This window comes from Plasmodium cynomolgi, chromosome 11, assembly GCF_000321355.1.
Source record: "Plasmodium cynomolgi strain B DNA, chromosome 11, whole genome shotgun sequence".
Classification (NCBI taxonomy): domain Eukaryota; phylum Apicomplexa; class Aconoidasida; order Haemosporida; family Plasmodiidae; genus Plasmodium; species Plasmodium cynomolgi.
The window spans coordinates 2,016,441-2,029,443 of NC_020404.1; the positions used below are offsets into that span (position 1 = coordinate 2,016,441).

At 41.4% G+C, this 13,003-nt stretch overlaps 2 protein-coding genes across 2 annotated transcripts; both read left to right on the forward strand.

Annotated features, from left to right (window-relative positions):
* Positions 1–1,446: 1,446 nt before the first annotated feature.
* On the forward strand, positions 1,447–5,403 carry PCYB_115440 (hypothetical protein; the record flags this gene model as incomplete). The annotated part of the gene is made up of 2 exons (XM_004223423.1): positions 1,447–2,493; positions 2,539–5,403. The coding sequence occupies 2 exons, from the start codon at positions 1,447–1,449 to the stop codon at positions 5,401–5,403; spliced, it is 3,912 nt and encodes a 1,303-aa protein (XP_004223471.1).
* Positions 5,404–10,497: 5,094 nt separating this feature from the next.
* On the forward strand, positions 10,498–12,012 carry PCYB_115450 (hypothetical protein; the record flags this gene model as incomplete). Its single annotated transcript, XM_004223424.1, has 2 exons — positions 10,498–11,158; positions 11,186–12,012. 2 exons carry the CDS (start codon positions 10,498–10,500, stop codon positions 12,010–12,012), a joined length of 1,488 nt encoding a protein of 495 aa, XP_004223472.1.
* Positions 12,013–13,003: the final 991 nt, after the last annotated feature.

A 13,003-nucleotide genomic window follows, 5' to 3' on the forward strand; every position in this document is an offset into this window, starting at 1 on the left:
TGCCTTTTTTTTACACGCCCTTTTTGTGTCTTTCTGTGTAAAAAAATTTGTTATGTGTTCGTATGCACATCAAGGTGTCCTTATCTACATGCATGCGTGCCATGCGTTTATATTAGCGATCTTATTGGGTAATAATTGTGAATGCACAAGGAAAGCTTACCTTTTTTATACCTTTTAAAACGCTTATAGTCCAGCCATATGTGAGTCGTTTTTCCCTCCTATTCACAGGAACAGCGTTCGTAGCAGTGATACATATAGTAATTTTTTTTATTTTTTAATTCATGTTATTAATATTTGTGGAAGGAAGTGAGAGGAACACGAATTCATATGGTTTGCTTAAATTAGTCACTCGCGTTCTGCATACCTCACTGTGGGTTGGCGTGTCATCGTGTTATCGTGTTGGCATGTTATCGTGTTAGCACGTTAGCACGTGATAACTGCGCGTCACCTGAGGCTACCACGCGGCATCGTACTTTACCGAGTTTGCGTCATCGAAATGGGGGGGTGACAAATCGTGTGTACACATTTGCATGCCTATATGCGTACGTTCGCACATACATACACGAACATACCAGCGCACGAACGAAAAAGCTAATTCCCCCAAGTTCTGCGAAAAGAGACAAAAAAAATATACACGTATCAGTGCGCATATAATGCTCTTTGCACGAATGGTCATTGGAAGAAGTATGCCCCGTTTTTCCTCCCACCCTTTTTCATTGTGTTATATACAATTTTTTTTTTTCACAAGGGAACACACCCACATATAGGGTTCTCCCTGCGTGCATACCTGTCCAGCAATTTGATGATGTTTTAATTTTAGTTTTTTTTGTGAAAAAGTACGCGCATTGGAAGGAAAGCGAAAATTGGCGGAGACGAAACGAAGCGGAACGAAGCGAAAGGAAACGAAACGAAGCGAAACGAAGCGAAGCGACTGTTTTGTTCCCGTATAGATATGCAATCAAAAGGCACGCTCGTGATCGAGGACACAACGCGCTAAGGCAACAGCAGAGATACAATTCAATACGCATCCAAAAAGAGGAAGAATCAAATCTGCATGAGCTACCATGGTCTGTGTTAACCCTAGTGGACGCATATTTTTTCCCCATTACGTGGGCACATATATACGTATTCATGAATCGCGCCCGAGCATTTCCCCGTGCCTTTTTTTTGTGTTTTGCTTAGCGGTAAAGTGCACATGATAAAACTTTTGCGCGTTTCCATCCCGAAGTTTTCGCCTCTTCGCCCGTTCACCACTTGATCATTTTGCCACTTCTCTTTTTCTTAAATTTCTCAATTCGCCGCATTTCTGAAATACACGAAGGTATCGCCTCTCCGCCGAGACTCTCCGCCGAGACTCTTCGCCAAGACTCTCCGCCAAAACTCTCCGCCATTTTCCCCCACTTCTTCGCCCCCTCCCCCCCACTCACCACTTCACAAGAGAACAAGATGAGCGTCGGTGTGCCCGTGACGAAATCCTTCAACAAACTGAAAAAGTATCCGTACGAGATAAACAAGTTTGATAGGAGAGAGACGAGCGAATATTTTTACCTGCCGGTCGACTGTCCACGTATGAAAAAATGTGATGATGCATACTGTCCTTTGGCACACACGAAATTAGAAAAGATTTTCCACCCCATAGTATACAAAACACAAGCATGTCAGATGGCGAAAGATGGAGCTTGTGATTATTTTCAGAAATGTGCATTTTATCATGACTCGAATGACAAAAATGAGGCGCACTTGAATTGGACCATTTGGGAAAAAAAGTGGAACAAGTGGAGAAATAACATCGATAGCATTCTGACGCAGCATAATAAGAATGATAAAGAAATCAGGAGGAAAGTGGAGAGCATTCTGAAGATCCGCATGCCACACTTTAACTACAGCTCAAATAAGAGTGGCCTATTTTTGAACAAGAATGCATCGTTTTACTCAACGTGGTCGAACAGCGGTCAGGGTGGTGGTCAGGGTAGCGGTCTGGGTGGCAGTCTGGGTGGCAGTCTGGGTAGCGGTCAGGGTAGCGGTCTGGGTGGCAGTCTGAGCAGTAGCAACAAAATGAGTAGTCTGAGCACCGGCCTGGGCAGCGGCTTGAATAACCTTCTGTGCAGTTCCATCAGCGCATCCATCACACACTGCCCCACGACCATCTTTAACAGTCCATGGAATTCCAAAACCATGAATAGTGCAAAGAAAAGTGTAAAAAACAGCAATGATAATAAAAGTGGAAACAACAATAATGGTAGTTCTATGTGGATAAATGAACTGAGCGATTTAGGAACCCTAAATTATGACAAAACGACAAATATGAACACATCTTTGATGAACAAAAATAACATGTATTATGATGAAACTTTGAGTTATAATAGCAATACGACGGAATGTGGACTGAATTTTGATATGTTGGATAATAATGCATACAAGGTTGTTGAGTTTTGTTTCACCGATTACGAGAATAATAGGACGAAGGGTGGTTGGAGGGATAACTCCGATGTGGTGAGCGTTCAGGCGACTAATTCTTTCTTCTCGCACAGTTCGAAGGCGCAGGAGGGAGAGAGCAAGGGGCAGTCCAACGTTGGCACGGGAAGTGGAACAGTCGGAGATGTGGTCGACGTAGTCGATGGTACTGTTAGTGGTGGTATCGCTGGAGAAGGTAGTTGTGTAGCCCAGGATAGTAACCCATTCCAGGAGCTGAACTACAAGGCGTGCGAATATTTTCCAAGCGTAGCAGAAATGGGAAATGGAGAAGACGTATCAAATCAGCAAGACGGAATGAACGCAAATTTGTGCAAAAAGACTCATACAAATGTAGAGAATTTTAAGGATGAGCTGATAACAGAAATGAATAGCAGCCCAGACGGAAACTTCGACTTAATAGGTTCGAAATATTTTTCCAACAACTCAAATAATACTTCCATTTTCGAGAATTATGCAAATCTGTCGATGATATTTGATGCTAATGACAATAATAATAAGACAAGCAGCTTTGCTAACATATCCAATTGCAATACCTTTGACCATCTCAGTTTTGATGACACGGGTAGAAGTAGAGCTAAAAATTGTTTTTACACAAATGAGCATGTGGAGGAGGGACAAGGGTCCAAGGTTGATGTGGAACTTGCAGATGTGGGAGGTGTTATTCGATTCGTTGACGCTGGGACGAGTGAAGTGCTCAGTGGTGTAGGGACCCCAGTTGTGGGAGTTGTAAAGGAGGCCAGTGAAACGAATGGGGTGAATAGCGAACGGGAATTAAAAGCAGAAGACGGGGAAAAAAATGGCAGTGTTACATTAACAGGGAATACAACAAAGGGTCAAAACAAAATATCAAAGAAGAATAAAAATAAAAAAGGGGGGGGTGCAAATTTAGCAAACAATAACGGAAGTAGCAACAGTAGTAATGCACAGAATGGAGGAAGCAATACCAGGGCAAGTACCTTTAGCGAAGTGCTTTGCACGGGTAACACTGAACTGAAGAGCGAACTCAACGAGAAAAGGAAAAACACCAAAAAGGAGAATCCGATCAGCAAAAATTGTAACAATGAAAAGGACCAGGACGATAAGAAAAATGGAAGTAGCAAATTTTTGAGTGCTGGGGAAAGGAACGATGAAGATTTTAGCAGCGTTGAACAGTCTTGTGTAGAGAGAGAAAAGGGGAAAAATGCAAAGGGCAAGAATGGCGAAGGTCAAGGCGCAAAGAAGGGTAGCAACACGCCCAGTACGAACAAAAGTGGAAATAAGAATGCGAAAAAGGGCACAACGGAAAGTGGCAGTAATGGCGGCACGCCCAGGAACAGGAAGCAAATCGAAAGCGACCACCGGGAGAGTGACCATCGCGAAGGTACCGACGAGGAAAAGGGGCAGAGGGAGCAAAACAGCGTCAAGGAAGTCGAAATCGGCATCAAGGAAATCGAAATCGGCAGCCACGGAAACGACCATGCCTTCAGAGATAAAGCTAGCAAAAACGGAAACGCGAGCGAGAAGAGTAGGAGTAGTGCAGTAAACGGAAGAGACGTTATCGTCAAAGGGAGCAGTAGCTGTAGTGGGGTGAATCCCATAAGTCAGGCGAAAGTTACCTGTGAGGAAGTGAGCGCTGTTGTATGCACTAGTTCTAGAGGGGCCTTTGACTGGGCGAATAGAAATCAAGATACGGAGAGTAAGAAGCAAAATAATGAGGGCACACCGTTTAGCAGTGTAGGTAGTGTGCAGAACAGGGGAAAGCCCATTGACATTCATAATGCTACTAAGTCGAATCATGGCGTTATGAGAAAATCCACAACGGAGTCCACCCTCAACAATGATAACCATGTGGAGGATAAGAAGCAGGTGGAGGAGAGCTGTTGTCAGACAATCAATTACGCCAGCTGCACAGAAAGTGGTGTGCCCGAGAAGGAAGCAAGCGAGTACGTCATTTCGAACAAGCAACTCGTGCAACACAAGGAAAGTATGTTTTATAATTACGCGAGGGGCAGCATGGATAGCAAGTTGGCCGGGTTCGAAACTTCCGGGGGGAGAGACGGGGTAGGCGCAGTAGGCGAAATGGGCGGCATCCTGTTTGGAAAGAAGAGCAACAACTCTGCGTTCATTTTGAAGGAGGGGGAGGACCACTCGAGCATGTCCTTGCAGGGGAGGAGCGGTGGAATGGGTGATGGCCTGGGCAGCATTTTTAACCTCAGTCTGAACATGGGGAACCCGTTCAACGAGGGTAGGGGTTCTCCATTCAGCGAGGGTAGGAGTTCTCCATTCAGCGAGGGAAGGGGTTCTCCATTCAGCGAGGGAAGGGGAAACCCATTTAGAGAAGAGAGAGGAAACCCGTTTAGCGAAAGCAACGCTTCTAACGACACGTACAGCCATTTTTTTATAAAAGAGGAAGCCTTCCACCCGCTGCAGAATAGCCAATTTGAGGAGGTCACTAAATCGAAGGAGTATAACTCAAATGAGAAAGAAGCGAACGAACCAATGGATTACACAAACAACCTGCTAAATATATTCCTCTCCTGTAATAGTATTAACGAAAATTTCGAGTGCACAAATGAAGCGGATAATAGGTTCACCGATTTTAAAGAGGACACGAACCTGTTTGGTCACAAAGAAAAAGAAGTGACAAATGGAAGCGAATTTTTTAATTCCTCCTCCACCAATTTTAACCCATTTGGGAATTACAGTTTTTTGGGCCCTTCATGTATACAGTGTAAGCATTACAAAAATGAAATAAAAAACTTAATGGTTCAGATAAAAATTTTAAGAGAGGAGCTATTCAAGTGCAAGCAAATAATAATCTCGTCAGGGCTGAATGGAGGTAATGACAATAAAGTGAATCCATGTAATTACAATTGGACGAACACGAAAAGTTTTGCGGATATTTATGAGAAGAAGAACTTCGTGTCTTCCATCGAGGCGAATGATTGATGAGGTCACTCGAGGGGGATAGCCTAGCAGAGTTTTTCCTCCTTCTGTGGAGGATATCGGCTGCAAGGACCACTTCTATAGCAGCCATCGTGCAAACAATTTCTGTGAGTTCTTTTTCCGCCCATTATATTTTTCTAAGCATTTTTGGAGTCCCGCCCATACACTTCCCATTTGAAATTGACAGAGAATTAAGTCCTTCCCTGTTTGGACGCCTGTCTAGACAACGGCACTCAGAATTGAAGAGTACAAAAAAAGCACACGACATGGAGTTACTCCTATGGAATGAACAGATTTGAAGAATCGGCTACGCGCCCATTATTTATTCACGTAATTTCCTTTCTGATTTTTATTTTATCAAAATGGTAGAAGGGTTTTTGGACACAATGCCCCGTGGGAGAATGCACATCTGTACATATACATAAATATGTAAGTATGTAGGCATCCCCATGTGTATTTTTTTTCCTTTTTTAATGTAAATATGAACGTTTGTGAACCTAATGCCCATTTTTTTTTTTATTTTTTTTTGAAGCACCTCAGTTGAGACGCACGCGCTGCAGCTTCACGCCCGCATGTGACACGGCGCGCATTGTAAAGTAGCACCAAGGGGATTATTTTGTACATCTATGTACATTTTTTGTGCGTTTACTGCGCAGTTTTGCGGCTGGTTGCGGCGGGTTGCGACGGGTTGCGGCGCTTTCCAACGTTCTGCATGCTCTGCATGCTCTGCACGTACTGCGCGCTCAGGGCGGCTTGATGAACTCCAAACAGTTCATCCCTCCCCCGTTCCAACTGCACCACTACTTTTTCATGCCCATTTTTGCACGCACAGTTTGCCCCATTTTTGAGATGTATTGTTTATTTGTGGAATTGTTAAATTATTTTCGATGCCAAAATGATGCGAACGCGTGAGGTGGCATCGCCCGCCCCCCGCACAAACACGCACGTGCCCGCGCATAAGGTCGAGTAGGTTCATTTAATTAACTTGTTTGTGATTTTACGTTTTTTAGTAACATTAGAAAAATTAGAAAACTAGAAAAATAAAAAAATAAAAAAATTTTGCGACGATAAATCAACTTTGGCGTTTTGCACACCAGCCATTGAAAATTTTATACACTGAAAAGTTTGAAGCGTCCTGTGGGGGGGCGCACCGGTAGACATTCCGAACCGGGTGATATAACATAAAAGGGGGACACAATACAGCGGAGAGGGATCATAATGGAACCTATTTAACCTCTTTGTGCGTGTTATAAGCAGCCCTTTCTTCGAACCATTATATGTACTCTTGCGGAGCTGCACATCTGTTTAAGCATGGATATGTTTGCAGCAAAATGCAAGTGTCGTAATTTGGTGGGAGCGTTGTAGCCATGTGCACATATGCCTACATTTGAATTTTACGCATTTACCGTTATTTAAGTAGTTTTCCTCTTAGTTTAGTCTCTCCTTTGTTTCTCCCAAGGCAACTTTTAATACATGCACGTCGGACAAAATGGGAAGGGACTAAGGGGCTGTTCTGATGTCCTGAAAAAATGGCACTCCTTGCGAAATGAAACTCATAAGAATGGAAGTGCTCCCGAGATGATATGGTTCCATTTTCATTCCGAAGGTAGCTAGTGTAATGAAGGCACACACCTGTCACATTGTTGAGGGGAAATGTGAACGGTTGTGCAAAACGTATATAAACACATGCATAAGTGGGGTTATGTACACACTTATTCGCACATTTGTGTACGAGAGTGAGGTCATATTTCTCACGTCCCCTCGGTCGAATGATAAGTGTGCGAGATGAGAAACTCTTTTGAATTTTCTTTTATGAGCATGTTGCAATGGGGAGGTTCTACGGGCGTTTACCTAAAACGCGCTCAAAGTAAAGCATTCGCAATTTGCGGGTCACCATAAAAAGGATATGAGTGAACAAAGCTACAAGACTTAACCTGTCTCTGCGTTGTTATTTTGTTTTGTTTTATTTGGTTTTTTTTTATTTTTTTACACCGACTTTAAGACTTCTTAATCTGTTAACGAATTACGCAAGGGAGTAGGCCACTTCTTTTTTCAATCCCGTTTGCAACATATTGAATAGGTCATTACCTTTTGGTGAGGACCTAATCGAAAGGTGACTTCGAACACCCCTGTGTTAGATGTGGCTTCCATGAAACTTTAATTTGTGTACGATTGGGTCTACATTGAGTAAACACTTTTGCATGCGTAATAACGCAGTTGTTCTATATGGGTTAATTAACGGAGGGTGAAATGCCTCACCACTATCACCTTCAAGAAGTAGCCTTTTCTTTTTCACTAAAGAGTTGGAAAATCGACCTGGCTGGCACATCCTTCTAGGCGTTCACCAGGTAGCCACGCGTATGTGTAAATATACATGTGCCTACTTCTTACCTATGTCCGTACACCAAAAAAAAAAATAAAAAATGCAGTTACGAGGGAGTTACCAATGAAGCTGCTAATCTACAGGATTTATCGCCACTCACGCATCGCATGTGTAGGTGGAAGAAAGCACATATATATATATGTGTATATAAACGAATGACTGCCCAGGTGCTGCAAAGGGCCCACATAACGGAAAACTCACAAAGTGGCAACTAGCGTTGTGTAAGTAAGAGCGCAATGGTTTATGCCTGTGAAGAAAGGTGGGTGAACGTAAATAGGTATTAGCGGAGACATTTTAGCCTAGGCATAAATTGGAGAGTTAAATTGATTTGCCAAACTGAGCTTAGATTAACTGCCCTGGGAACACCCTCAAACACGGGCCATTCCCCTTAGGAAAAAAAAAAAAAAGAAAAAAATATACATGTAGTAGTTTTTAAATGTATACAAATTTTTTATCACTGGAAAGTGCACACAGTAGCTAGGCACAGCACTGTTTAAAACTCTTCAGCCTTTGCGAATCGCGACGAGTGAAATGCTACCTGTTTTAATGTCACATGGTATGTGCCGAACCTGTGTAGCGGTGCAACGCGCGCGTGCATGCCGCCAAATGAGTAGGTGTAGTGTGTAGAAGTGCACACCGCACCTTTTATATGTACTTATACATGGGTAATTAAATTGCACACATGGCGAGCACGAACATTTGCTGAAGCAAGTGATAACTCATTGGCCACAACTTTAATTTCGTCGAATGGAAGTTATTCTCTTTCTTTTTGCGTAGTAATCTCAGTATAAATTTTTATTTACTTCACGCGTGCGGATGAGAATGCATGTTGGTGTTCTTGTCGTGCATTTGTGTGTGTGTGCGTGTACTCCTAGATGTGCAAGTAGGTAATTCCTACATAACGAGTTAACCTTCAGTTTTAGAAGAAAAAAACGCGGGTGAAGAAAAAATAGTAAAAAATAGTCACAACTGAGGTGAAGAAAAATTTCACATTTGTGAGGTGTTAAAATTTATGAGGGGAATTAAATTTATTGAAATGTGTCACTGTCACATGTGTGTGTGTTCAGCTGGCAGAGAAGAGAGGCGCTGCGCTAAAGTGGTGAAGAGGTGTCAAGAAAGTACGCAGATACTGTTTTAATAATCGTATTGGCAGGCAGGAACAGAAGCGCGAATTGGTGAACTACAGAAGAACAAGTGAAGTGATGTTCGCTCGGTGAACAAGTCGCAAATTTTGCCGAGCAAAAGAGATAAGAGGTGGGAAGGTAGAAGTGTTCCTAATTTATCTCGCGCCCTTCGTGGTGGGAGGGGTGGTAGAAAAATTCTACACGAGCTGTTCATAGTTTGTTGTACTGTTTAAGCCATATATTGAGAGTTTTTTTTTCTGGCAAATTTAAAAAAAAAAAAAAAAAAAACGACGTGAAAAAAAAAAACGGGTGAAACAAAAAAGGGACAAAACGACAAAATAAACGCGAACAGGTGAACCCCTTTTAAATTTTGCTACCCACACGGTGTATTTATTATAAAGCGCGTTTGTTCAACATTTAGTCGTTGCTGTGGAGAAAAAGGCTGCTAACTACGCGTGTTGAGCACATAGCACCCGCTTAACCAGAAATGTGGGAAAGAATTGGTGCAGTTAACTACTTATTTTATTTTACACGTTTATGTATTTAACGAAGATTCGCCAAGGTAAATTACAAACTTGCGCGTTTTCCCTTTTAGTGGCCAAAAAAAAAAAAAAAAAAAAAAGGGGTGAATTTTCCTTCCTAAAGAGAATCGTACCAATAAATGGGAAAATCTAAGCAGTCACACGAAAATTTGTGCAGTTGTATTGGTATATATATGAGGAACCATTCAGTTGTCGTAATAGGTAGAGAGGTCCAATCTTTTTTTTTTTATCAGANTGAAAACTGAAGAAAAGAGAAAAAATGATAACATTATTGTAATTTTGCAACACACTGAATTATGGGTTACCTTTCCTTCTTGAATGACCCCGTGAATTTAAATTATCTCGTTGTCAAATGCCAATGCAATTATTTTGGCTATATTATTTGAGCATTCTGGTAAATTGGAGTGTTGCCCCTGTTTCAACATCGACTGCCAAGCGTTCGCGGTGGTAAAGTGTGTGCCCCCCGAGCGAGTTACTTTGTGTAGTTTTTTTTTTTTTTTTTCATCTATTCATTTTTTTGTTATGTTGTTTTCCCCCATTGTAGATAGAAGTACTTTTGGTTATATCCATCTCTGGATTTGATTCACTCCTTTTGTTCAAGTAATCTGGAAAAGATTAAAAAATGGGAGGGGGTGATCGCCTCTCTCTCAGTGGGGATCCACACTTTGGTGCATTTTATTTTTCTCACACTTGGTGGGTAGCGTGTCCGTCGAATGGATTTCCACTAATCGGTTTTTGCGTAATTGGCACCGTCTCAATTCTCCCCCTTCTCTTGTAGATGCCCTCCCGGTGCTAGCACAAGTGGAAACTCAAGATGGAAGAGGACGTTGGCAGTTATATGCGCCGAAGGGGGCGATGCGATTTTAAACGACAAAGGATTGTCCATAGTCCAAGTGGAAGAAATGTGCAAAAAGAAAGACGCAAGTTTGTCAGATAAAATATATGGCTTAAATTTGCATGACGCGAAAGATTTATTTGTGGAGCTGACCAACTTTATCATGTATACCAATTACGAAGAGCAGGTGGAAACTGAGAAGAAAATATTTACATGCACTCACAAGACGTTAACATTTATGAAGGAAAATATAAAAAAAAAACGGAAGAATTGATCAATGAAGCTAGGAAATATATCGATAAGCTGTTTGGGAATTATGACATTTTGGACAAAAAGGAATGGGAGTCCATATCCAAATTGGATTTATTCTTAGACATAAATGGAGAACAGGATGTGTTGTTGATCAATGGAAGGGATATATTTTTTCACGTGATGGATGTGAATTTCTCCAAGAAAGTCCCTCTGAATACGCAGGAAGTGTTGGAAAATATAACTCAATTGTTTAAACATAACAAGAATATATATGATGAGTATGAAAAAAAAGTTTATAAGATTGAAAAGGATATAAAAACATATTTAGGAACTGGAGGGAATAGGTTTCCATTGAATTATACACAGTGGAATAATAGCTATATCAATATAACCCATAATGTGGCAATGAGAGCTTTTATGGATGATTTTTACAACTATTTTGGCCGCCTAGAAAGGAAGATACTGTATAACCCTAAGAAATTAACAAGGATAGACATATCCTTCTTGGATGGGACGCTAGAAGCGATTAATAGTATTATAAAAACTACCATTGAACATAAAACGGAGAAATTATTTGGTCTGTTAAACAATATATTTGAGGGAGATTTAAGGTCCATTTTGGGTTTTTTTACTCACCTATTTGATACAGAACGTAAAAAAAATGAAGTGGTTTTAAAAACCATTGAGAAAGAAAAGACAGGAGATGTGTACGAGAATAATTTTATATTCGAAGTCGAATCGTTATATGTGGAAGAAAAAAAAGACATACAAAATGCCTTGTCCAAATTCAGCCATTTTATGAAAGTCAATTTCGGATTCGATATCGACAACGGAAGTGTTCACTTTCTCAAAAGTAAAATAGAAGGCGTGGAGGTGGAGCGGAAGGAGCAGCAAATCATGAAGCTTTTCAAAACTATCGTGCACGAATTATTGTGTAGAAAAGAAGTTATCGAATTTTTCACCCTTGTCAATTCGTTGAAGAAAAACTCCAAAACGGTCATCTCCTTTTTTAGGAAAGTTTGGGGATGTATGGCCACCAAAAATGACACTTGCATATTTATCGAAACGAGGAGGTTGATTCCTCTGGTGTCCAAATATGCAGAAATTAGAGGAAAAAATAATTGCGATATTAAACAATATGACAAGGAAGAAAATATCATACAGCTAATGAACGATATAAAAAACGCGTTCTACAGATATAGGATTGCCATTAAAATATTGTTCCTGCTGATTGAGGACCTCAAGTTATGTAAGCAGCTTAACAGCGACTATGAAAGGCTGGTCAGGGAGAAGAAAAAAGCGCAGAAGAGAAATTCTGGCAGCACGGCGAAGGACAAGGAGAAAATGGAGAAAATTTACAAAAAGGTCCTCCAGGAATGGACCACCAAATTGGATGCCAAGAAGAACGCCATAGACTCCAACGCAAACGCCATCATATTCTACCTCTGCTTAATTAAAGAGTTCAAACTTAGTTAGATTTGGCTCGTTAGAATTTTGATTTTGTCTTCACGTGATGTCATATGTTGCCCCTCACGTGATTTCTTACGTTGTCCCTCAAGTGATTTCTTACGTTGCCCCTCAAGTTCTCCTTTCCTCTCACTACTGCTTCCATATTTTGCAACCCGTTTCATGAGCCCCAATTGGGGGTGGACAATGCGCAATTGTGCAATCCACCTGCACGGTGGGCCAATAAACATTACGGGTGGTGGTGAAGGGGGGGAGGACGATGTCTCCACTCAGAAGAGATACGCTCAGGAGAGGCTCACTCTGCAAAACTCCTACACGCAAATGTGCACCAGCACGTGCTTAAATATGTCTATTTCTGCGGAGATGCGTTCACAACTACGCCCATTCGTGCGTGTACACTTAGAAAGCTAATTTATGTTGTTCATTCTGTGCATTACATATTTTTGCGCTGAGCAACATGCCTATTTGTTTTTTCCCTTATTAATGCCTTTTCTCTCTCTCTCTCCCCCCCCGCACACACACTCTACACTGTTCATTTATTTTATTTATTTTTTTTGCGTTTGACACACCTCAGTTATGTTTTGCCATTATTGGGAATATGGCCATTCCGATGTCGGGCACTTTTTTCATTATGTCAATCCGCCGTTTGAGGCGGAGTCTTCTTTACGAGCAGCGTGCGAAGCGGCGCGATCCGATGAGGTGTTTATTGCACTTAATTAAAATTGGTACTCTGATGAGCATTCCTAATTTATTTTATTTTGTCATTTTCCTCTTCAATTACAACTACTCATATGGGTGGAGTGCCACAACAAGGTGGGATAAACAAATTAAGTACAGCGATATAATTCAGAGGCTGCATATTTTGTTAAGCCAAGTGGTAACAGCGATAATCCAACCTAGGCTAACTCGAACTGTAGGAAAAATGGTTGGAAGAGGAAAAGTGAAAAGTGGCCTCGGACACGAAACAGCTAGCGCAACGATGCGGAGTTTTTTTTTTTTT